This window comes from Bubalus bubalis, chromosome 3 (genome assembly GCF_019923935.1).
Source record: "Bubalus bubalis isolate 160015118507 breed Murrah chromosome 3, NDDB_SH_1, whole genome shotgun sequence".
Lineage (NCBI taxonomy): Eukaryota > Metazoa > Chordata > Mammalia > Artiodactyla > Bovidae > Bubalus > Bubalus bubalis.
The window spans coordinates 31,736,008-31,761,299 of record NC_059159.1 but is presented as its reverse complement, the minus strand read 5'-3'; the positions used below and the strand labels follow the sequence as shown (position 1 = coordinate 31,761,299).

The window sequence follows — 25,292 nt, the reverse complement described above, 5'->3', positions numbered from 1 at the left end:
TGCTGACCCCCGTGTCAAAGCCGCACAGTCATCCCCGCCCCGCAGGAAGAGGGCTGGCTCACTTGTGCTCCTGCATGAGTCGCTGGACGCCTTCCCCGCAGTTGAAGAGATACCTAGAAGACGAACATCGCACCAGAGAGTCAGAGTCTGTAAAGCTTCTGCCACCGATCGGATGCTCTGTTGTACACCGTTGAGGGGAGAAAAAAAACCCTGAAAACCCATGTGCTGCTACCGGCCGAGTGTCTGCTGTTAGGACGCTAGGTTTTGAACCCTCCTCGGCAGACGCGAGGAGGGGGCTTAGGGTGGGCCGGTGCTGGGGTCCTCTTCCATCACCTCCTCAGCACATCTGCCCACTTCACACACGGACTAAGAGGCCCCAGCCATGGGGCGCACGCGAGAGGGCTCTGCCTAAGGGTCAGGGGCGCCTCCCGGAGCCGCACGGACGGGGCAGTACGGGGTGCGGGCTCTCGCATTCACACTGACAACCCGGTGACCAAGCCTGGTGGAGAGGGGGTGGGCTCGGCCAGGGGACACCCACCCCCACCGGGCCCCGGCGCGGCGCACGGACCGGTTGAATTCGGAGAAGACGTAGAGGGCGGCGCCCGCATCCCGGCCGCCGGCGGCCACCACCTGCAGGTACACGGTGTTCGGGCCCCCGGGCCCCCATGACGGGCCGCGCTTCTCCCGCGTGCGCAGGTGCCGCAGAGGGTCCTTGGGCGGCCGCGGGCGGCGCGCCTGCCCCTGTGACATGGTGCGCCCGGCCGCGCACCGCAGCCCCAGCAGCGAGCGGAGCGCCCACATGCGCAGCCTCCTCTTCCCGGACCTGAACACAGCCGGCGGCCTTGGTCCGCATGCCCCGTGAGCACCGCCCCTCCACCCGCGTGGGGCCCCAGCTAATCAGCGTACCGCTAGCCGAGCTGCCCGCCTACGCGAGGCCGCACGTCCAATAGGGAGCGACCTCTCAGCACTGCCCTTGTCAATTGGTAGTGGTCATAGAGAGGAAGAATGCTAGAGCGCCCTGAACGGCCCCGCCCCTGGTCTCTTTTTGGTTTCCCCTGGCTGTTCTTTCCGGGAATCCTCCCTCGTCTGGGCGGGGCTTCCGGGGGCGCGGGGCGGGACTTCCAGGGGCACGACTTCCAGGGGCACAGGACTGGAAAGGAGATGCGGCCGGAGGAGCAAGTTCTTGGAGTGGACTTAGGCTCACGCGCTGGACACCGGTTCCTACCTCTTTTTTTTTTTTTAATTTTATTTTATTTAACTTTACAATATTGTATTGGTTTTGCCATATATCAAAATGAATCTGCCACAGGTATACATGTGTTCCCCATCCTGAACCCTCCTCCCTCCCCATACCATCCCTCTGGGTCGTCCCAGTGCACCAGCCCCAAGCATCCAGTATCGTGCATCGAACCTGGACTGGCGACTTGTTTCATATATGATATTATACATATTTCAATGCCATTCTCCCAAATCATCCCACCCTCTCCCTCTCCCCCAGAGTCCAAAGGACTGTTATATACATCAGTGTCTCTTTTGCTGTCTCGTATACAGGGTTATTGTTACCATCTTTCTAAATTCCATATATATGCGTTAGTATACTGTATTGGTGTTTTTCTTTCTGGCTTACTTCACTCTGTATAATAGGCTCCAGTTTCATCCACCTCATTAGAACTGATTCAAATGTATTCTTTTTAATGGCTGAGTAATACTCCATTGTATATATGTACCACAGCTTTCTTATCCATTCATCTGCTGATGGACATCTAGGTTGCTTCCATGTCCTGGCTATTATAAACAAAGCTGTGATGAACATTGGGGTACACTTGTCTCTTCCTACCTCTTCTGACCTGTTCCCTTAGACGAGTCAACCGCTTGTGGTGGTTGTTAGAATTAAGATGTGAGGAGATAAACTATATAGAGCTTTACCATAGGAGTTTTGCTAGCTTTTATGTTGTAATTCGTATGAATACACGTTTCAGATGTGTTTTACTGGGTTTTGGAAAGAAAAGCAAGAATGGGAGTTAAGAGAACATTCTCAGGAATAAGAGAGTCTTTTAATAGTCGAGTGATCTTGACCTCTCTGAGCCCATTTGCTTAACTGTAAAGTGGGGGTAGTCAGTTTTTACTTCGTAAGGTTTTATTTTTTAAATATTTTTGTGTATTTATTTGGCTGTACCAAGTCTCAGCTGTAGCACGCAGGATCTTTAGCTACAGCGTGTGTGATGTAATTCCCTGACCAGGGAATCAAACCTTGGCCCTTTGCATTGGGAGCATACAGTCTTAGCCCCTGGACCATGAGGAAGTCCCATACTTCATAAGGTTTTAGAATTAAATCACCCAATGGTATATTAACAGCTTTGAGTGGCACTGTCGTGGACCAGGCACTCAATGAATGGTGGTAAAAATTGGAAAGGAAATAAAGAGTTTTGACCGACATAAAATATTTTAAAAAGCTGTTGGTGGTTAAAGAAATGTTGCCTAGGGACAGTCATGGGGTAGACAGCCCAATAGAGACCTTTTGAAAAGCTAAACAAGACTTAGCTCCCCTTTCAAGGCCCCTGAGAGATTTCAATTAAGCCATTTGGAATACAAGGGACTTCCTTAAATGGGGATGACCCTTTTTTTACCTGGACATTCTAATCAAATATGAAACTGGTTCTGTGGAAGAATACCACACAACTGTGTAAAAACATTTTGTGCTTGAAGAAACCTTTACTGAAAGGAAAACTTCATTTCTGTTATTTTAAACATTTCCAGGGCTTAATCCTGAAACAGTGATGACACTACTATCCCCAAAAGTATTCAAAGTAAACATTTGAGCAAGAAAATCAAAGGCAGCCTATGGAATGGGAGAAAAATATCAATCAGTATGTGCCAATTATCTGATAAGTGGTTAATATCCAACATAGATAAGGAGCTCATACAACTTAATAGCAAAAAGTCAAATAAAATTTTGAAATGAATGATAGACCTGAATAGACATTTTCCCAAAGAAGATATACACATGCCCATCAGGTACGTGAACAACTGCTCAACATCACTAACCATTAGGGGAGTGCAAGTCAAAACCTCGGCGAGCTATGACCATACACAGGTCAGACGGGCTATTAACAAAAGACAAGCAATAACAGGTATTGGTCAGGATATGGACAAAAGGGAAGTGTGTGTGCTGTTGGTGGGAATGTAAATTGGTTCAGCCACTATGGAAAACAGTATGGAATTTCCTCAAAAAAAATTAAATATGGAACTACTATGCTGCTGCTGCTGCCAAGTCGCTTCAGTCGTGTCCGACTCTGTGTGACCCCACAGACGGCAGCCCACCAGGCTCCCCCGTCCCTGGGATTCTCCAGGCAAGAACACTGGAGTGGGTTGCCATTTCCTTCTCCAATGCAGGAAAGTGAAAAGTAAAAGTGAAGTCGCTCAGTCGTGTCCAACTCTTCTCGACCCCATGGACTGCAGCCTACCAGGCTCCTCTGCCCATGGGATTTTCCAGGCAAGAGTACTAGAGTGGGGTGCCATTGCCTTCTCCGTGGAACTACTATAAGATTCCGAAAGCCCATGGATTTTCCAGGCAAGAGTACTAGAGTGGGGTGCCATTGCCTTCTCCGTGGAACTACTATAAGATTCCGAAATTCCATTTCTGGGTATATATAGGAATGAAATCACTAAGGAAATGAAATCAGTATCTCAGAGATATCTACAACCCTGTGTTAATTATTTACAATAGCCAAGACATGGAAACAACCAAGACAAGGACACAACCTAATAGATGAATGGATAAAATATGGTAAATATATCCAATGCAATACTACTCAGCCATAACAAAGATTTGCAACACCATGGGTGAGACTTGAGGGCATTATACTAAGTGAAATAAGTCAGAGAAAGACAAATACTATATGATCTCACTTACATAGAGACTCTTAAAGGAACTCACAGAAACAGAGAGGAAATTAGTGATTACCAGAAGCTGGGAGCATGGGAAAATAGGTAGAGGTGTTCAAACTGTACAAACTTCTGGTTGCAAGATGAATAAGCTCTGGAGATGTAATGTACAGTACAGTAACTATAGTTAGCAATACTGTATTGTATACTTGAAAGTTACTAAGAAAGTAGATCACACACACACAAAGGTTGCTTTGCACGGTGATGGATATATTAACTAACCTCATGGTGGTAATCATTTTGCAATATATTTATATCAAGTCATTACACTGAAAACCTTCAACTTACACGGTGTTATATGTCAATCAAGCTCAATAAGGCTGGGAGGAAAACAGAAACAAAACCAAACCACTGGACCACCAGGGAAATCCCTTCATTCATCATTAGATGCTCAGCATTAAGCACAGTCCCTTAGCGAAAAATAACAACTGAGACCTGGAGAGAACCCAGGACATGTTTGCTGAGGGCACGGAGGATCTTCCCAGTATTAGTTTGCTCAGGCTGCCATAACATAACAGCACAGGCCAGGGGGCTTAACAAACAGAAATTAATTTGCTCACAGTTCTGGAGGCTGGAAGTCCAGGCTCACGGTGTCCGCAGAGCAGATTTCTCCTGAAGCCTCACTCGTTGGCTTGCAGGTGGCCACCTCCTCCCTGCTTCCTCCCTGGGCTTCTCTTCTGTATGTATCCCTGGTGGTGCCCTCTGTGTGTCTGAATTTCTTGGCACTCATCTTATCTGACTAGGAGCCACCACCATGGCCTCCTTTTAACTTAATCACATCTTTAAAAGCCCTCTCTTCAGATTCGGTCACATTTTGAGGTCCTGGGAGTTAGGGTCTCACCACATGAATTCAGGGAAGGAACACAATTCAGCCCCTAACAGCTGACTCCAGCTCTCCTCTCCTCCGCACCCTTCTATTCAGGACACCTCAGCGCTCCTGTGTCTCCTGCCCCTTGACCTTCAAAGGGAGAACGTTTTGGTTCCTCTTTTCCTATGAGCCCAGCTGGTAGCTGTGAACCTGGTCTGAAATGAGGGTCTCACAGTCTCTTGCCTGAGACAGGCTGTGAGGCTGCCCCTCTCCACCTGATGGGAATATTGCTCGCAGGCAGCAGGTGCTCTCAAGTGGTGCCAGACTGGAGCAGTTGTCTTCTAGATCCCGATTCAAAATTATAAATCAGCTATTATTTCAATTAAAAACAACAACAACAAAACCTTCTAGATCCTCAGCACATGTTCAGAGCCGTCCCACATCCTCCACGGAGCATGTTCTGGGTGGCTGCTACCATGTGCCTGCCTTGTGGCCTGGCTGCCCGGACCCCGGGTCAGACCTGGAGGACCGGTCCCATTCAGATTGAGCCCCGCACAGGGTCAGGGCTCAGGCAAAGTCCAGAGGGATGCAATGCGCGCCATCACCACTAGAGGCCGTGGTGGCTCCTACTTTCAGTGTTAGCTTCTTTTAGAGTTTATTTCCAGCGCTACCAAGTGCTTGGCGCACGGCTGCCCGTAAAAAAAACTTAGGCTATTTTACCAAAGGGTTTATGGACTGGTGGGAGGCTGGCAAATGTTGAGGGGGGGTATTTCCCCCCTATAATATTTCCCCCCTTCAGTATATACTGAAAAATATTTCAAGTATTAATTGAACACTCACAGGTGGTGCTGGGCTTGCCTGGTGGCTCAGCTGGTAAAGAATATGCCTGCAATGCGGGAGACCTGGGTTGGATTCCTGGATTGACAAGATCACCTGGAGAAGGGAAAGGCTACCCAAGCCAGTATTCTAGCCTGGGGAATTCCATGGGCTGTATAGTCCGTGGGGCCGCAAAGAGTCAGACACGACCGAGCAATTTTCACTTCACTCAGATGGTGCCAGTGGTAAAGAACCCGCCTGGCAATGCAGGAGACAAGAGATGTGGGTTCAATCCCTGGGTTGGGAAGATCCCCTGGAGAAGGGAATGGCAACCCTCTCCAGTATGCTGGCCTGGAGTCCCATGGACAGAGGAGCCTGGTGGGATACAGTCCATGGGGTCGCAAAGAGTCAGACATGGTTGAATGACTAACCCTTTCTTTTCTCTCCAGTCATTATGACCTTCCCTGAGTTCCAAAGGGCAGGTTGCTAGTAAAAGGAGGAGAAACCACCCAAAGCAAGATTAAAGGGACCAGAGAAGTTCATAAAGATTAGGAGATGGACCACCTGAGACTACGGGCATGCAAGCCCTGCTCACACCTTGATCTTGTCAGAGCCCGCCTTTGACCCACTGTTATGAAAACCCTCATCAAGTTCTCTAGAGTAGTCACATAGTTTTTCAGCGCAGAGGCCTGGTGTGTCTCCCTTTGCTTGGCAAGGCAATAAAGCTATCCTTTTCTACTTCACCCAAAACCTTGTCTCTGGGATTTGATTCGGCACCAGTGTTCAGAGAGGTTGAGCTTTTGGTAACATTATGGACTGAATTGCGCCCCCCCCCCCCACCCTCCACAAAGTGTTAGTCACTCAGTCGTGTCCAACTCTCTGTGACCCCGAGGACTGGAGCCTGCCAGGCTCCTCTGTCCATGGGATTTTCCAGGCAAGAATACTGGGGTGGGTTACCATTCCCTTCTTCAGGAAATCTTCCCAAGCCAGGAGTCAACCTGGGGTCTCCTGTATTGCAGGCAGGTTCTTTACCATCTGAGCCACAAGGGAAGCCCCATCCCCTCAAAATTCATGTGTTAAAGCCTAATTCCCAGTACTCTGATTGTATTCAGAGAAAGGGCCTTTAAATGGGTAATTAAGTCAAAATGAGTCCTTAGGGTCCTAATGCAGGCCTTCTGGTGTCCCTGTAGGAAAAAGAAATTAAGACTCAAAAGAAACACCAGGGATGCTCCAGGAGAGAGGAGAACCCAGTGAGAACATCGGGGGACAGCCATCTGCAAGCCAAGGAAAGAGGCTTCTCACGAAATCCAACCTTGATCTCACCCTCCCAGCCCCTAGAACTGTGAGAAAACATGTTTCTGTTGTTTAAGCTGCTCTCTCTGGTATTTTAGTACAGGAATCAGCCTAGCAAGTTGACACACCCCACTTCCAGGAAGCTGACATGGCCCCTGGGGAGCCTGGGGACTCAGAAACCATGAGGTCAGAATTTTCTGCCAACCCAGCATGGTGGCTTAAAACAGAAATATGTGAGGGTAGTCCGTGGTGGTCCAGTGGCTAAGACTCTGCACTCTCAATGCCGGGGGCCTGGGTTTGATCCCTGGTCAGGGAATTTGATCCCATGTGATGCCACTGAGAGGTCGTAGGCCACAGCCAAAGATCTCATGTGCTGCAACTAAGACTGGGAGCAGCCAAATAAATATTTTAAAAGGGATGAAGAAATATGTGAAGGTAGAACTCTAGCTATGGCTTTCTACACATTTTTTTTTTCGCTGATAGCATAAGCATGTGTGTTGCTGCTGCTGCTGCTAAGTCGCTTTAGTCGTGTCCGACTCTGTGCGACCCCATAGACGGCCTCCCACCAGGCTCCCCCGTCCCTGGGATTCTCCAGGCAAGAACACTGGAGTGGGTTGCCATTTCCTTCTCCAATGCATGAAAGTGAAAAGTGAAAGTGAAGTCCCTTAGTTGTGTCCAACTCCTAGCGACCCCATGGACTGCAGCCTACCAGGCCCCTCCGTCCATGGGATTTTCCAGGCAAGAGTACTGGAGTGGGGTGCCATTGCCTTCTCCGAGCATGTGTGTTAGTGATGGCTGTTTTCTGGGCACAGTGGTTAATGTCAGGGAAGTCTCACAGAACATAAGGCATGCTTGGGATTTTGGAAAATTAACAGGAAACTTCGAGGATGGCAAGATGAGGAAAGTTATTCCAGCCAGAGGGAACAGTAAGGAGATATGAAAGATGGGGATGTATCCAGTGTCTACTCTGTGATGGGCATGCCTCTGTGAATTTAAATTTGCTCCTCATCTAATCCTCACCACAGTCCTGCTGCCTGTAGCCTATTATTATCCCATTTCACAGATGGGAAAACCAAGGCAGAAAGGGATTAATTCACCCAAGATTACAAACCTCATATGTAAAGGAGAGATTCACTCTAATTTTTCACCAGTAGACACCCTGTATGGAGAAGGCAATGGCACCCCACTCCAGTACTCTTGCCTGGAAAATCCCATGGACGGAGGAGCCTGGAAGGCTGCAGTCCATGGGGTCCTAGGAGTCAGGCACGACTGAGTGACTTCACTTTCACTTTTCATTTTCATGTATTGGAGAAGGAAATGGCAACCCATTCCAGTGTTCTTGCCTGGAGAATCCCAGGGATGGTGGAGCCTGGTGGGCTGCCGTCTGTGGGGTCGCACAGAGTCAGACACGACTGAAGCGACTTAGCAGCAGCAGTAGCAGACACCCTGTATTCTGCCTTTCAGTCCACCAGGGTAGGGGTAGGGCCATGAGGAAAAGATATATTTATGTGTATTCTGTAATGCTTTTGTGAAATCACTGTATTAGTCAGGGTTCTTCAGAGAGCCAATAGGATGTACACACGCGTGTGTGTGTTGAAAGAAGATTTTAAGAAATTGTCTCGTGGGGTTGCAGCTCCATGCTTTCACTGCAGAGAGTGTGGGTTCATCCTTTGGTCCCTAGTCAGGGGACTAAGATCCTGAAAGCCATGCTGTGTGGCCAAATTAAAAAAAAAAAAAAAAAAAACATGCAGGGCAACTCAGCAGGTTGGAGAACCAGGAGAGTTGTAGTTGAGTCCGAAGTCCATCTGCTGGCAAAATTCCTCCTTCCTCCAGGGTGGTCAGTCTCAAGTGGCTTCAGCTGATTAGATGAAGCCAATCCAGATTATGGAGGGGTCATCCACTAAGTCAGTGATTTAAATGTTAATCTTATGTAAAAAAAAAAATACACACAAACATCTTAGAACGATGTTTGACAAGATATCTAGGTACCATGGCCTATCCATGGGCTTCCCTCATAGCTCAGTTGGTAAAAAATCTGTCTGCAAATGCAGGAGATCCCGATTCGATTCCTGGGTCAGGAAGATCCACTGGAGAAGGGATAGGCTACCCACTCAGTATTCTTGGGCTTCCCTTGTGGCTCAGCTGCTAAATAATCCCCCTGTAATGCGGCAGACCTGGGTTTGATCCCTGGGTTGGGAAGATCCCCTGGAGAAGGGAAAGGCTACCACTCCAGTATTTTGGCCTGGAGAATTCCATGGACTGTATAGTCCATGGGGTCGCAAAGAGTTGGACACGACTGTGACTTTCACATGGACTATGCAAGTTGACATATAAAATTCATCACCTATTGGTTTAGATGGGCTCATTTAGGAAACTGAATTAAAGGTAGTCTTGTCTGATGGGAGGAGAAAAGAAAGATGCCAGGGTTGTTGGGGTGGGCGGGGGCCGGGGGCGGGGGGGCTCTGCTAGCTGTCCCTTGCTGAGCAAGCATCCCACAGGGAGCTGGCTTTGGTGAATTTACAGGCATCTGAAACATGAGCACCCACGCAAAAGCAGTGTCAGCTGTGGGGTTTTGAGCTCAACCTCTGGACCTGATAAGTTCTTCTCCTTGGGAAGCTCCCTGGCCCCCACTGGCCAGATGCTGCACGAAGCCACACCCTGTCTGGGCTCTGCTGCCTCCCCGGGACTCTAACCCAGGGAATGAGCCACAGAAACTTTCTCTGAGACCCACCTGAAGTCCTGCTCCCGGATCCACAGATTGGGGGGTATTTTTCCAGAGGGATGTTGAGGCAGGAATTCCTCCTCTCCTTCAGGAACCTGAAATCACCGTCCAGAAAGTTTCTTCATTCTCTGCTCTCTACTTGGCCCAATCCGTCCCGTCATTGGGCCTGGCTTCTTTTACCCCAGGGCAGAGGGGAATCCTGGGGGGAAAGTCAGTTACAATTTAATGATATTATCCCACCTGATTCGTGGCCATCAGCCGCATCCCCCTGTATTTTACTCTCTTCTCTGCGTCCCCAGCACCCACACTTTGTGACATCATAAAGAAGAGGAGGATGTGTTCTGGTCTGGAAACACCTGCCTGTTACTGACTCAATACCACAAGCTCTTACTTTATAAGAGGAAAAAAAAATCATAAAAGACCTTGAATGCTGCTTTTTGTTCATAAGCATTTTCCTTCTCTCTCTCGTTTTTTCCTCTCTCCATAACTGGAGGGAGCTGGTAGCAGCTCCTCTGCTTTGCAGCTCAGCTGGTAAAACGCCTGGAAAGCAGCCAGTGGCCTGGGTTCAATCTACTGATAAGTCATCAATTTCTTTCTCACCCAAAACATCTGGTTTTGGATCCTGAGTTATGAGCTAATATTAAATATAAAAGTTTATAGCATCACATATATAATACTGCTGATTAGAAACATCAAGAAAAGTAATTGACTGGAGGGGACTCGGGGTGACCAGCTGGTTGAACATCTGGATGGGATCCAAGAGGCTTGAATCCCCGATCTGTCCATTCTTTCTTGGTCAGTAATATCTGGTCTGGGATCTTTTAAAAAGAGTTTGACTCTCTTCCTTGGATACCACTTTTGCCCAGTGTTTTAGACACAAGAAATGGGCATGTGTGTTCACTAGGAAAAACTAGAATAATTATAGTTTTTATCCTCTCTTGCATCCGTTCTTGACGGGCCTTGATTGGTTTTCATTATTTCCTTAGCCGCGGGGTGTTACCAGCAGTGACCACTTGGTGGCAGCGAACCCTCGTCTTTCGCCCACGGGCTGAGGTGGTGGCGAGGGGAAAATGCCCAGACCCATCCTTCTCCATCTGGCTGGCAGCTGAGCCTCCCCGGGAGGGAGAAGAGTTCCTGCCAGTCTGGGCTTTGTTCTCAGGGGGCTTCGCTTGACATCTGTTACTCACTGCTCCGCAGAATTCCTTTGCCGACGGCATCCGTGTGACCAACAACCTGAAGTTAACCAAGGCAGTGTGTTCTGTTAGCGTAACCCCTCCCCGACCCCCCAGAACATCACGGATTTCTCCGTCTCTCCTGATGTTGCCTTTGGGTCCAGGATTTAAGGAGGCCAGTGGTTTCTGGAATCTCTTCTCAACAGGCTTCTTTCCAGGACATTAGGCAGAGAGCAGGCGCATCTCAGACTGTCTGAGGGTGGCTGCTCTAAACCCCACGTAAGTCCAGGCTCAGGGAGCAGGAATTTGAGGCTTGATCACCCAGATTTGCCACTTGCACCTCACCATGTGATTGGGAGGGGCAGGGCTTCGCAGGGGGACATGCTGGATACAGAGTAGCATCCTGATACAGGACACAAGGAATGTACCACAATGTGTGTGCGGCCCCATGGACTGTACCTGCCAGGCTCCTCCATCCATGGGATTCTCCAGGCAAGAATACTGGAGTGGGTTGCATTTCCTCCAGGGGATATTCCAACCCAGGGATCGAACCCAGGTCTCCTGTATTGGCAGGCAGATTCTTTATCACTAGCACCACCTGGGAAGCCACTGGCTACAGAGTAGCATCTTAATCGGATCTCCTACTCCTTCCTTTTCTTTTTTCTTGCCTTTTGTGTCCAGAACATTATTGCTTGGGCCTTCCTCAGGACACTCAGGAACCCACTGCTTCAGGCGGGAGGAAATCACCATTGCAGCCCTCTTCCTCCAGAGCCTGGAAGGCTGCTGCTACTGCTAAGTTGCTTTAGTCATGTCCGACTCTGTGCGACCCCATAGATGGCAGCCCACCAGGCTCCCGCGTCCCTGGGATTCCCCAGGCAAGAACACCGGAGTGGGTTGCCATTTCCTTCTCCAATGCATGAAAGTGAAAAATGAAAGTGAAGTCGCTCAGTCGTGTCCGACTCTTAGCGACCCCATGGGCTTCAGCCCACCAGGCTCCTCCATCCATGGGATTTTCCAGGCAAGAGTACTGGAGTGGGGTGCCATCGCCTTCTCCAGTCAGTCTTTATTGAGTGCCTGCTAAATTCTGAAATAGAAAGACAAGGGTGAGTGAATTATTAAAAATCTGTAAACTATCTCTGGAAACTTATCTTTTGAAAAAGAGCCTCCAAGAGCAGAAGTTCTCAAAAATGTGGCTCCTGGGCCAATAACATGAACACTGCCCAAAAACTTACTACAAATGCAGACTCTCAGGCCCACCCAGATCCACTGAATCTGAAACTCTGGGATGGAGGGGTGGGGGGGGCACCAGTGGCCTGGGGCTATAGCCACTGCTCCAGGGAGGGGATTCTTGGGTTCCTATTTTTTTAACATGTAATTTGCCTACCATAAAATTCATCTTTTTATTATTTTTTAAAAACATTTATTTGGCTACATCAGGTCTTAGGTGCGGCATGTGGGGTCTTTGTTTTAGTTGTGGCCTGTGTAATCTTTAGTTGCAGCATGCAAACTCTTAGCTGGGGCATGTGGAATCTAGTTCCTTGACCAGGGATTGAACCTGGGTCCCCTGCATTGGGAGCTCTGAGTCTTAGCCACTGGACCACTAGGGAAGTCTTGGGAGGGGATTCTGATGTCCACTCGGGCTTGAGAATCAGGGTGTTTGAGTCCACCCTTCCCCACCTTACCTGCTTCCCAGGTGGCACTAGTGGTAAAGAACCCACCTGCCAATGCAGGAGACGGAAGAGACAGGGTTTCAATCCCTGGGTCGGGATCATCCCCTGGAGGAGGTCATGGCAACCCACTCCAGCATTCTTGCGTGGAGAATCCCATGGACAGAGGAGCCTAGTGGGCTAGAGTCCATAGGGTCGCACAGGGTCCAACATGACTGAAGGGACTTAGCACTCACATCTTCTTCCCCTACCTTCTTTGTTGAATTCCTTTAAGAACCAGGAACAGGATTATCTTGGTCCCTGCCCTTGGAGAATTTACAGATTAATGGGAGAGACAGTAAAAATCTGGGTCCATGATCATAATAGTAGAGAACCTCTCGTGTGCTGTGGTCACAAGCTAGAGGCCCCTCACAGCTTTGAACAGCAGTGAAATGGGGTTGCAGACAGTAAGACCTGAGTCAGGAGTAAAACTGTTGTTGTTGTTCAGTCACTCAGTCATGTCTGACTATTTGCGACCCAGTGGACTGCAGCACGCCAGGCTTCCCTGTCCTTCGCCATCTCCCAGAGTTTGCTCAAACTCATGTCCATTGAATCAGTGATGCTATCCTATCATACATTCTATGCTATACCATCTCATCCTCTGTTGTCCCCTTCTCCTCCTGCCTTCAGTCTTTCCCAGGTCTTTTCCGATGAGTCAGCTCTTTGCATCAGGTCACCAAAGTATTGGAGCTTCAGCTCCAGCATCAGTCCTTCCAATGAATATTCAGGGTTGATTTCCTTTAGGATTGACTGGTTTGATCTCTTTGCTGTCCAAGGGACTCTGAAGAGTCTTCTCCAGCACCACAGTTTGAAAACATCAATTCTTTGGCTCTCAGCCTTCTTTAAGGTCCAACTCTCACATCTGTACATGACTACTGGAAAAACCATAGCTTTGACTATACAGACCTTTGTTGGAAAAGTGATGGATGTCTCTGCTTTTTAACATGCTGCCTAGGTTTTTCATAGCTTTTCTTCCAAGGAGCAAGTGTCTTTTAATTTCATGGCTGCAGTCACCAACAGAAAAATATGTACAAGCACTTCTCAACCCCCATTGCGCTGCTCTGAGTCAGCAATGGTCTAAAAAACACCTACATGCCTCACCAGACTCCCCCTTAGGTGGTTTTGGGGCCACTGGGGTGGTAGGCAGGTGGCATGAGTGAGCGATCAACGGGATGAGGTGAGAAGGAGCAAAACCTGGCCCGGGTGCTCCATGTGGGAGCAATGCTCTGCCCAGAGTAAGCCTTGGTTCCCCAAGAGACGCAGGCCCAGATGATGCCAGATCCTGGGACTGTTTTACAAGTGAGCCTGGAACACTAGATTTTTATGCAAAATTTCCTGAGAACATATATAAACACTTTGTGGGCCAAAAAGGAGATGCATGGAAGCCAAACAGGCCCAAACCAGGCTGGTCGCCCTATTTGAGCATTTGCTTCCACGATCGCCACCTAGCGGTAAGCATGGGTTGCTGCACTCTTTGCTTTTCCACCCACAGAGGCTGCGGACTTCTTCCCTCTCTTCTTAAATTAGGGTTAGGATTTCCAAAAGTCTATTGTTATGAAAAGGTTTAGAGTGACACGCGAGGGGCTGTTCAAATGGATTAAACTGAAGAGGGGTGGGGGTGGGGTTGAGACAGTACTTTGAGGCCCCTGAGGTGAGGGGGAAGGGAGGTGACCCCCCCAGGCTTGTGTCCCTGCTTTGCCTCTGGGAACTTTGCGAGGTGATGCTCATTTGCCTTGGAAATAGGAGAGTGGGATGGCTCAGCATTTGGGGACAGGACAGGGGGACCAGGAAGGTGCTGGGGTTTGCAGAAAGAGGGCAGCATGTCACTGAGGGGACAGGGTCCCCCTGCCCTTCGTGGGTGTCCCAGCATCAGAGGACAGAGAGAAGCAGAGTCCTGGGTGGGAACCAAAATCCTCACCCAGCTCCATGTCTGCTGGGGCGGAACTGAGGTGTGACCCCGGGGCAAGTCACTTCCTGTCCCTGAGCCTCCGAGTCCACACCCGCACAGTGTGGACGTGGGACACAATTACCCAGTAAAGAGCAGAATCCAGCGATCGGTCTTGCTTTCTTCCTTAGTAGGAAGAATTAGAGAAACTGAGAAATTGAAGGAATATTTCTTTTTTCCTTTTTTAAAAAACTTATTTATTTTTGGCTGCGTCAGGTCTTAGCTGTGGCATGTGGGATGTTTTGTTGCAGTGTGAGGGCTTCTCTCTAGTTATGTCCCTTGGGCTCTGTAGTTGCGGTCTGCAGGCTTAGTTGCTCTGTCGAATGTAGGATCCTAGTTCCCACACCACGGATTGAACCCACGTTCCCTGCACTGGAAGGTGGATTCTCAACCACTGGACCACCAGGGAAGTCCCTGGAATATTTCTCTTTGAAAAACATTTGCTTTCAAGTCAATTGAGGTATAATTCTAGCCAATATTATTTCTTCATTAACTATGTGCCAGGGCTTGCCTGATGGCTCAGCAGTAGTGCCTGCAATGCAGGAGATGCAGGTTCGATCCCTGGGTCGGGAAGATCCCCTGGAAGAGGACATGACAACCTACTCCAGTATTCTTGACTGGGAAAATCCTATGGACTGAAGAGCCTGAAGGGCTATGGTCCATGGGGTTGCAAAGAGTCAGACATGACTGAAGTGACTGAGCACGCACACACGCAGGCCCTTTCCCAAGCCCTTCATATACCCTAACTCACCTAATGCTTGAGGCAAGTGTAGGAGGCAAATGTAGTTTTTACTCCTGTTTTACAGTTGAGGAAACTGAGACACAAGTAGTATAAGGAGCCATCCCAGGTCACCGAGCTAGATGGCAGAGCAGGGATTAACTCTAGAATGAAGGAGGCTGCCTGCCTCCTGACAAACACGGCATGTTCTCCACTGCTTCCAGAGTCCATCTCCAGATTTGCAGAGACCTGTGCTTGGGACCAGACAGTTTCCTCTGTGCTTGCAAAGAGGATCAGACTATACCATCCTAATTTTTTGGTGACAAAAAACAACTTAAAGAATTAATCAAAAAAGGACAAACACTAGCTCTACTGACTGCAAAGTCCAGCGGTAGAGCTGGTAAGATGTCTTCAGGTTCTGCTGGATCCAGGTGCTCTCAAGGTATCCCCAGGAACCTGTCCTGCTCTCTGCCTTTGAGCTGCCTGCTTCTCATTATTGGCCTCATCCTCAGAGGGACTCTACCCAGGAAAGAGCAGATGGGCATCCACAGTTCCAGAAAGATGGTCTATTATCTTAGCAACTCCAGCAGAAAAAGGCTGCCAGGGGTTAGCAATGCTTCACTCTTCTCTGCCAAGACTGGTCAACTTGCCCACATACAGAATGAAGGGAAAGGGTCAGTCCATCTGAACCTCAGAGACTGATGGTGGCAAAGGAATGATGGTCCTCTAAAGGAAAATTGGAATGATGTTACCGTAGCCAGGGCTACCTGCAATGCAGGAGATGCTAGGGATGTGGGTTCGATTCATGGGTCAGGAAGATTCCCTGGAGAAGGAAATGGCAACCCGCTCCAGTATTCTTGCCCGGAGAACCCATGGACAGAGGAGCCTGGCGGGCTGCAGTCCATGGGGTTGCGAAGAGTGGGACAATACTGAGTATGCATGTTGCACCCTTCCATAGCCAGTGGACTCTGGGGATCCAAAAACGACAGATGGTTCTTCACACCCTCTCCTTGCGGCTGGTCATTCTGGGGACCTGCTGTGCTCTCTGGGTTGGGCTTTGATACATCTATTCTGCCAGAGGGCCTTGGGAGGCTGTGCTTCTCTTCTTCTTGCTCTTCTGAATTCTGTGTGTTTACAGCAGTGGAGTCACATGGGCTGAATTCGGTCCAGCCTTGGCAACAACGTGTCCTGCAGCCCATCCGTGTTCCAGGCCAGCCACCTCACCAGGAAGCCACACTCAGGTTTGGAGCTGAATGTCAGCAGAAACATGGAGTCAAGCTGAGCATACGTCTGTGTTAGATCCTGGCATGCAGTGTCCAGCTGCCCTTCGCAAGGCCTAGGCACACATCTCCTAGGTCCTGGGAATATTGCTTGTGGGACTGATGGCTCATAGCTGTGTCCTTCACTGAGCACTGTCCACATCTGTGCTACAGGGCCTTCCTTCAGCCAAGGATACACAGCCTGCTGAGGTCCAGCCCACTGTCAATGAAATGAGGTTAACCACCCAAACACAGAGCTCCCCGCTGGACTAGCCAGGGCCTCAGTTGCATCCACACTGCATCCTGCCCATTCCTGCCTCCTCCATGTCCTTACAGGCAACCCTCCCGAGAGCTCTTCCTGAAAACCCTTCTGTACACAACTCCCATCTCAACGTCTGTTTCCAGAGAGCCAGTCTAAGACATCTGGTTTTCTCTCCTTGTGGTCCGTGGACATGCTGCCCCCAGAGAAATGTGTACCCCTCTTTTTTTCTAAATAATTTTGTGTATTTATCTATTGGCTATGCTGGGTCTTTGTTGCCGTGTGGGTTTTTCTCTAGCTGTAGCAAGTGGGGGCTACTCTCTAGTTGTCCGTGGGCTTCTCATTGCTGTGGCTTCTTGAAGTGGAGCCCCGGCTCTAGTGCTCAGGCTTCGGTAGTTGTGGTGTGTGGGCTCAGTAGTTCCAGCTCCTGGGCTCTAAAGCACAGACTTAGATGCTCCAAGGCATGTGGGTTCTTCCTGGGTCAGGGATCAAACCCATGTCCCCTGCATTTGCAGGCAGGTTCTTTACCGTCTGAGCCACCAGGGAAGCCCCCAGGGTCGGAGTTAGGTGCTCATGTTAAGAAATAGGGTGAGAGGAACTTTCCTGGCGGTCCAGTGTAGTTAATAACCTACCTTGCAATGCAGGGGACTTGGCTTTGATCCCTGGTCAGGTAACTAAGGTCCACATGCCACAGAGCAACTAAGCCCTCGCTGCACAAGCAGAGAGTCCATGGTCCATCACAAAAGATCCCAGGTGCTGCAACTAAGACCGGACACAGCTGAATCGATAAATAAATGTTTTTTAAAAAGAGAGAGAGAAAATAGGGTGATAAAGAAAGCAGCAGATTTGTTGTTCCAGCTGAGAGTCCTTGTCTGGTGACAAAGATGCTCTCCTTGACCAGATTCTCTGTGCAGGCTTCTCTGAGACCTTTTCCACCAAGGCTTTGACTTTGGGACTTGCATGTTCATTTCCGCATTGTCCGATTTTAGCAAGAATCCGGCCAAGTCAGTTAGGCCAGCATCCCGATCCTCTACACTTGATCACCCTCCACAACCCAGAGCCTCATCCTGCACCATCCCCCAGCTCATGTCTGACCACCCGCCTTTCTTTAGGGAGGATCCTGTTGGTCAGTTTACTAGAATCCCTGCTACACAGGCACTTTTTTATTGTTGCTGTTGATACACAAAGTAACCCATTTATTATAGGCTGGCAACGTGACCAAATGATGGTGTGTCTAGTGGTCCTTCAGTCCTGGGCTCTTCTGATGGCAGACTTCTCTGTGACAGCAGAGGTTGGGCTGTAGGTCCAGGCACCATCGGCTACCACTTTCATGCAGGAACCACAATCCCAAATGCCCACAGCTCGTCTCTTCATCTTGGTCTTGCCACAGAAGGAGCAGGTGTACTTGGCTTGCTGGCTGATTTAAATTTTCTTCACCACTTTCCCGAGGGGGGCACCATAACAGGTCCCGTATTTGCCCACGATTCCAACATTCTGGCTGCGTTTCGCCATGCTGCCACAGCCCAGGTCCAAGCCCAGAGCTACCCTGAGTTCCCATCCACTGACCGACCCCTCCATCATCACCCTGCTCCTTGGCTTTAAATTCCCACTTTTCCTTGTCGTTTTCAGCACTGAGCCCAGGCTCTCTCTTCCACTGCAAAACCTCATTGCAGCGATCCGTCCGTCTATCACGGTCGTTCCCCTTGAATAAACCCCTCCTCACCATTTTTTAACAAGTGACACGAATACTTTTTTCTTCTACACTGTTGGGGGTCTGCTCATCATTCAAGACCTCATTCAAGGTTATTTCTTCTAAGAAGCCTTTCCTGGCTGTTAATGTCACTTCCTGTCTGGGCTTTCTTTGTATGTTTTACATATTTTAGTAGAACCGCTGGTGTCAGTCTCTCAGTTGTGTCTGCCTCTTTGTGACCTGTGGACAGTAGCCACGAGGCTCCTCTGTCCATGGGATTTCCCAGGCAAGAATACTGGAGTGTGTTACCACCTCCTTCTCCAGGAGATCTTCCCAACCCGGGGATCGAACCCGGGTCTCCCGCACCGCAGGCAGATTCTTTACCGTCTGAGCCACCAGGGACGTGGACACAAATCATTATAAATACTGTCTAATATTGTTTCTAGTAAAGTGTTTTTCAAGCTTTAAAAACAATTACAGAATACAGGACTCATGATAGGAATCAGACCCTTCACGTTGTAGAAGGAGCAGAGGGAGTGAAGGTTCCTTGGGGTCCCTTAGGCCTCAGGCAGTCTCCAGTACAGAGGTGAACTTCCATTATAAGTTCATGGAATATGAGTGAGAGAGTGAATGAATGAAGCTGTCTGATTTGGGGTATGGTCCTCTCTGGCTCCAGTTTCAGTTTTATGAATCTCAATTCAGTTGCTCAGTTGTGTCTGACCCCTTGTGACCCCATGAATTGCAGCACGCCAGACCTCCCTGTCTATCACCAACTCCCGGAGTTCACCCAAACTCATGTCCATCGAGTCGGTGATGCCATCCAGCCATCTCAGCCTCTGTCGTCCCCTTCTCCTTCTGCCCTCAATCCCTCCCAGCATCAGGGTCTTTTCCAGTGCTAGGGACAATCAGACTTAATTATTGTAAATTTGTTCCTCAGAATCAAGCAAGTCTCACCCACTGGAAAATTCACTTTTTATTTCACCATAGGAACCATTTGGGGCAGGGGTCCTGGGATCAGTCAGTGGGGTCGTTTGCTTGTCAAGTACAGAATAACTCAAAGGGCGTTGGTTGTTTCTTATTTCTCTCAAGGTGGGGCACCTAGATGAACTGACCTCAATGTTGAGATGTTTCTCTCAGAATACCACCTGCCAGGGCACCTCCCACCAGTTCTGAGAGCATCAGGATAATCACTGCTCTGTGTTCCTTAAAGTTCCTTGTTCTTGAACACCTCTGAAGCCCTCAGGGGTGTCCATTCTTAGGCGGAGATTCAGGGCACACCCCAGGCTCATCTGCAGCACATTGCCAAAGGGCGGTTTCCTCCTGGAGATGGCTAATTGCTTCAATTTCACGTTACTTCTTATTAGCTTCTGCTTGCAAAGGTGACACTTGCTGACCTTGCTCTGAAACCCTGATTCTGAACCCTGTCTGAAGCCTGATGACCCTTCTGCACTGAATATACACAATAAATAGTTGCTGGATGATTGAACTGATATTATCAACCTAAGTTTTGATTTGCGGCTGACCCAGTCTGACCTGCCGCCTCCTGGTCCTGAAGCCTGTTGGGATGGTCAGCGGGGTCATCTCCATTCGTGATTCGTGAAGACCGTGTTCCCCACTCGGTCTGAACCTCCAGCCAATTCCAGCGTCACACGATGCTCGGCACAGATTTCCTGAAACAGATGACAAATGCATGAAACACACCCCTATTGGTTTTCCATGTGGAACCTATAAAAAAAAAAAAAGGGCTTCCTTCCCTCTTGCAAAGACTCTTTCACCCATCTGGTTTAAATTTGTGTGGATCGCTGCCTGCCCAGAAAAGGGTTAATGACACCAGGGAGGGAGAGCTCTGTTTACTTGGCCGGGCTTTGCAGGAGTCCAGTTTCTCCCAGAAGTTGAGTCCAATCAAAACCAACCCAGGGGGCTGAGGAGGACTTCCGGTTTGCCCTGACAGGACTTAAAGGGGCTGGATGAAGGTGGCACCAAGACCCTGGCAGCAGCAGCAATAACCGTGCTGCATAGGCAGATGGTCTGCAGAGAGCATGGCCAGAGTACCAGCAACTTGCACTCTAACAACATAATGCAGATCACATTCCCATAACTGTATAATACACAGGCCCAGCACTGTAACATTGCTTGTCTAAATGTGATACAAATTAGACGCAGAAGCTGGGGCCCTTTGGTAAATGCTACCCAGGGATGGTCTTCAGAGAGTTTCGTTTCTGACCGGACTTCCGTCTTAGGAAGCTGGGCTCATTTTTCTGAAGGCCAGTTTTGCAAATGAGCACCTTCAAGTTATCCTTTCTGGTCCTCCTGAAGGTTTCCAAGAATGTGACATCTTCCCAAGCAAAGAGGAACACTTGGATGTGTGGTTGGCTGGGGGACTTCCAATAATTACTTCCTTAAGGGTTGACATTAGAAAGGAATTCACATGAGGCCAAAAAGAACGCTTTTTCAAAAGACCCACTCTCTGGGGATGTTTTAGTCAGAAAGATGGCCAAGGTTGAATTAAGCCAGACTTGTATAAATCTCACTGTTATGATATTAAGAAAATGAGCTGGACTTTGATCTCTTTATGTTTTATGTGAATGCTGTTGGGATAATACAATATTTCCTTTGGCTGTAAGAGCCATTATTATCCTCTAAGAAGGATAATAAAACAGGGATGGTGTGTTAAGATGCAGTTTGGGATAGAGTGGCACCATGTGTGACAGTGGGAAAGTTTTCTGCCTTCTATATAAGAAGGCTATTTTATTTTTAAACTTTTATTTTACTCTTTTAGACGTACTTAGAAGCATGCAGTATCTTAGTTCCTCGACCAGGGATTGAACCCATGCCTCTTACATTGGGAGTGCAGTCTTAACCACTGGGCCACCAGGGAAGTCCCTAAGAAGGCTATTTTACATCCCATATTTGCTAATCCTCCCAGAGTCCAAAGGGGGTTGTCAATATGTTACCATTTGAAACTGCATTGGAAATTTTCCAAATTTTTCCTAATTTCATCTCCTAAGCAGCCCTGTTAGGGTAAGTAAGATAGTCATTGTTCCTGCCCATTTGTCCAGCGGTTAACAACTCACTGGAGAAGGAAATGGCAACCCACTCCAGTACTCTTGCCTGGAGAATCCCATGGAGGGAGGAGCCTGGTAGGCTACAGTCCATGGGGTTGCAAAGAGTTGGACATGACTGAGCAACTTCACTTTCACTTTCTAACAACTCGCTCAGCACCCACTAGCGATGGAGCAAAGTTGACATTCAAATGCCATTAACTTCTGATTCCAAGTGTCCACCCCATCGCGTTGGGTGTCATTTCGTATAATTCACTTCTGCTTTCAGTATAACCCAGAAATGCCCCCAAAATGACATGCATGACCCTGAAGTTTAACATGACCACGGGCAGCCGCTGCACAAGTAAAATCCATTTGCATTAAAGCATCACTAAGACGAGAATCATACATTTAACTCTGTGCTCCGTGTCCCCGGGGATGACCCAGAATAACAGTGCGCAGCTGCTCTGGTTTCAATACTTTCCTGTCATCCTTTACAACTGTGTCACTCAAGGTACGGTTTGCAGACCTGCAGCCTCAGCATCGCCTGAGAGCGTGTCCAAAAAGCAGCAGCTCAGGCGCCATCCCAGAGCTTCTGAATGAGAGTGTGCATTTCAACAAGAGCCCCAGGCGATCCAGAGCCTGTCAGGCTGTGGAGGTGCGGTGTCCAGAGATGCGGCTTTTGCTCTTTTCTGTAGTGGGCTCTGCAGGAGGCGAGGAGGAGGACCAGGCAGGATATGCCCACCTAACTGCCCATCTTCTTGAAGGAGTAGTTCGACTGGAGATGAGTGACAGCTGTGGAAGGAAGAAGCTGGGAAGGAGTTTGGAGACAGAGAGGAACTTGCCAGTAGCTGCCTGCAGACATCTGGTTTGAGGTCTCAAGGAAACAGACAGCGATTCTGACTTTTTTTTTTGGAAATGACGGGCCCTCCACAGGCCTCTTGCTCATGGGCACTTCAGGAAATAGTGTTTGAGAAACCCTGGTTTGCTCCTGAAGGAGCACAACCAGGTTCCCCAATTCCTGCAGGCGGTGACCCGACGGGCTCTGGGCTGGAAAGAAGCCCAGACTCTAAATTTCTTCCAATTGCGCCCAGGCTCCTCCCCTGTGGTCCCAGATGCAGGTGTGAGCCCGAGGGCTCCCCTGGCCCGGCATCAGGACCTCCCCAAGGCTCAGCTCACTTGGCTGCAGCTGGAAGCCCAGAATGCATGCAGCCCTAGCCCCAACTCCTTCTCAGGTAGGGCTGAGCCCCCCACCCCTCTTCCCGGCCGACATCTCTGCATCTTTGCAGGAGCTGCCAAATGTCAAATGGCTCCTTTCTCTGTGATTTCAGGATCCCGGCAAATGTCCATGAAGGGGAGGACTGTAACCACAGAGACACAGCTTGAATACAGGGTCCTGGGTTTGGTTGTGGGCACACTCGCTGATCGATTCGAAATGACTCTTCTGGGAGCTGGTTGTCAAATTTCTGGTGTGTTCAGGAAATGGCTGCCACATTTTACATCAACATCTTCAAACTGCGAGTGAATGAAGTGTTGAATTGTAACAATGAGTGAGTGGAATGAATGGATCATGGTGCCAATGGCGAACAGGCTCGGGTAACAAAGCAACTTTTTTTTTAATTAAAAAAAAATTCCTTGCTGTGGTGCCCCTTTCTGGTGCTTGGCTGCAGGGATGATAAATGTTGCCCTCATGCCTTGTGGAGCCATACCACACTAAAGACTTTATACACGGATTATGGTGGAAAGAATTGGGGGCCTTTTGGCTTCCAGCCATCACTTCTATTTCAAGTTTCAGACGGGTGGAAGTCAATCAAAATACACTCCAATATGCCTGCAATTGCTCCCGGACTCAGGAGCCAAGGGCTTGCTACTCAAGGGCTCAAAGCATCGATGTGACTATCACTTTGACTCCCAGATGCTTTTCATCCCATTCACATTAACTTCCTGCTGGAGGCCTCCACCCCAGACGAGATCAGCCTCTCTGCTTCCTTCTGCCACATCTCGCCTGGCTGGCAAAGATCAGCATGGAACAGCAGCAAGGGTCCTCGCCCGTCGGCTCACTTACATTCATCCTCCCTGTTAATCCGCCCATCACAGGAGCTCAGTTCACGATCAGGCAGCTCTCAAGGGCAGACCGGGCTTTTGCCTGGTGCTTTGGCGCCCATAGCAGTGGTTCTCAAAGTGGGATCCCCTGGAGCAGCAGCATCACCTGGGACCTTGTTAGAAATGGAAGTTCCCAGGCCCCACCCCAGACTTTCTGAAACAGACACTCTCCAGGTGGGCACAGCATATAAATCAAAAATAAAAACACAGGACGGTCCTATGTTTTAACATCCCCGCCAGAGGACTCAGGTGCCAGCTCAATTCAGAAAATCACTCTTCTGTACTAAGTACAGGGTCCTGTGTTGTGCGTTATTCCAGCCAGTAGACTGTGAACTCCCTGAGGCAGGACTTCTGCCTTCTTCATCTCTGGGCAGCCGCTGTATGAAATCTAATGCTAGTGAAAGGGAACCCTTTGGCCTATGGTCCTCACCTTATCACATGTCCTCCACCTGCCTGTTGTCTGTGGAAAAACTTGAGTCCAAGAACGTTTAATCAGAGAAATGAGAAAATGCAGAAGCAAGAGAAAACAGTCCTAGAAGATGAAAGAAGCATAGTTTAGTCAGTAAGCAAAGTAAGGACCTTTAGTTCCTCCTCAAGGGCTATAGATAATGTTGTTGTAGGCTGCTGTGCTGTGCTCAGTCCCTCAGTCATGCGCACTCTTTGCGACCCCATGGACTATAGCCCACCAGACTCCTCTGTCCATGGGATTTCCCAGGCAAGAATACTGGAGTGGTTTGCCATGCCCTTCCCCAAGGGATCTTCCCAGATTAGGAGTTGAACCCAGTCCCCTGCCCTGGCAGGTGGATTCTTTTACCACTGAGCCAGGGAAGCCTGAGCCATATACTATGGGCTGTCTTATAGATATTGAACCCCCCTCCACCAAGTGGTAGAAGTTAACTACATAATGACCAGACTATAGCCATGACGTAAGCTGCCACAATTCAGAGAACTGGTCTCGAGAAAAATGGGAACAAACAAAAATGGGATCAAAACTGAAGACTAACTGTACTTAAAACAAACAAGATGATGCTGGTCAGACCACCAGAGACCAATTCCAAGATGACTGTCAGAGCTGACTATGCAGTTTCTGCATGTAGCCCCTCCCTGTGTCTATAAAAGCTCTTGCCCATTGGTTGTCCGGGAAGGGGAACCGACCTTTGGACAGAAGTCCACCCCCCGACTTCCAACCACCATTTGCCGGCCTCCAAAATAAAGCAAACTTTCCACCAAGCTTGCCTCTTTATTGGTTTCAGAGAGGCAAGCAGTCGGACCTCACTTTTGCTAGGAGCAAACATTATTGAGCTCTTACTGTAAAGGCAACACCAAACATTACTGAGCTCTTGCGGTATGCCAGAGGGGCATCCATCATTCTACCCTCAGAAGGAGCCTCGGAGGCAGTGCTGTTATTATTACCTGCCTTTTACAGATGAGGACGCGGGAGAAGGGAGATGAAGCCACTTGGTCAGAATCTGTGCTACCTCCTGGGAGAGCTGGGATGTGAACCCTGGGGTCTGACCAAGGTTTTCCTTCCCAGGCCTTCTGACTCAGCACTTGCTTACTAAATTGACTCAAACCACCTGGACTCTCCTGGGCACCACCTGGGGGAAAAGGCTAAAATGTAAACGAGTTTGTGTACAGAGCAGCTTAGGGGGAGAGGAAAGGCAGAAAGGAAGGCATGGTTTTCCTAGGGAAGCAAAACTGAATTATTAAACCCACTTCATTTCATTCCTCATAGATCCAGGTATCTTGACCTCTGACACAGGGATGGTGGGGAAGCGTTCTAAAGATACCTGCATGTCTTGAATTCCTGCATCA

At 49.0% G+C, this 25,292-nt stretch overlaps 1 protein-coding gene, 2 long non-coding RNA genes and 1 pseudogene across 8 annotated transcripts in view; 1 reads left to right on the top strand and 3 right to left on the bottom strand.

The window, feature by feature from the left end:
* The window catches only part of ELAC2 (elaC ribonuclease Z 2), a 20,932-nt gene extending 16,240 nt beyond the window's left edge, over positions 1 to 4,692 (bottom strand). For 2 of the 3 annotated variants that reach the window (XM_045164828.1, XM_045164829.1), the window contains exons 1-2: positions 569 to 881; positions 63 to 113 (exon numbers count right to left, since the gene is read on the bottom strand). In XM_045164828.1, coding sequence (XP_045020763.1) covers positions 63 to 113; positions 569 to 801 — 284 coding nt within the window. In that variant the 5' untranslated portion in view covers positions 802 to 881. Of the gene's footprint in view, positions 1 to 62; positions 114 to 568; positions 882 to 4,505 lie in introns of those variants that run through there. The other variant, XM_045164830.1, reaches the window with a different exon arrangement.
* LOC123465564 lies at positions 1,130 to 19,557 on the top strand. 3 transcript variants are annotated; one of them, XR_006640795.1, is made up of 3 exons: positions 1,130 to 1,309; positions 6,760 to 6,911; positions 19,423 to 19,557. It is a non-coding gene; the product is annotated as an uncharacterized LOC123465564 (long non-coding RNA). The 3 variants fall into 3 exon arrangements; XR_006640796.1 differs by lacking the exon at positions 1,130 to 1,309 and adding an exon at positions 5,955 to 6,360; XR_006640794.1 differs by lacking the exon at positions 1,130 to 1,309 and adding an exon at positions 5,956 to 6,372.
* LOC123465563 lies at positions 8,259 to 25,292 on the bottom strand. 2 transcript variants are annotated; one of them, XR_006640792.1, is made up of 5 exons: positions 24,891 to 25,292; positions 23,908 to 24,009; positions 19,867 to 20,003; positions 9,594 to 9,783; positions 8,259 to 8,787 (listed from the first exon to the last, which is right to left on the bottom strand). It is a non-coding gene; the product is annotated as an uncharacterized LOC123465563 (long non-coding RNA). The 2 variants fall into 2 exon arrangements; XR_006640793.1 differs by lacking the exons at positions 8,259 to 8,787; positions 9,594 to 9,783 and having other exon boundaries at positions 19,295 to 20,003; positions 24,891 to 25,282.
* Positions 17,324 to 18,625, bottom strand: LOC123465562 (annotated as a pseudogene).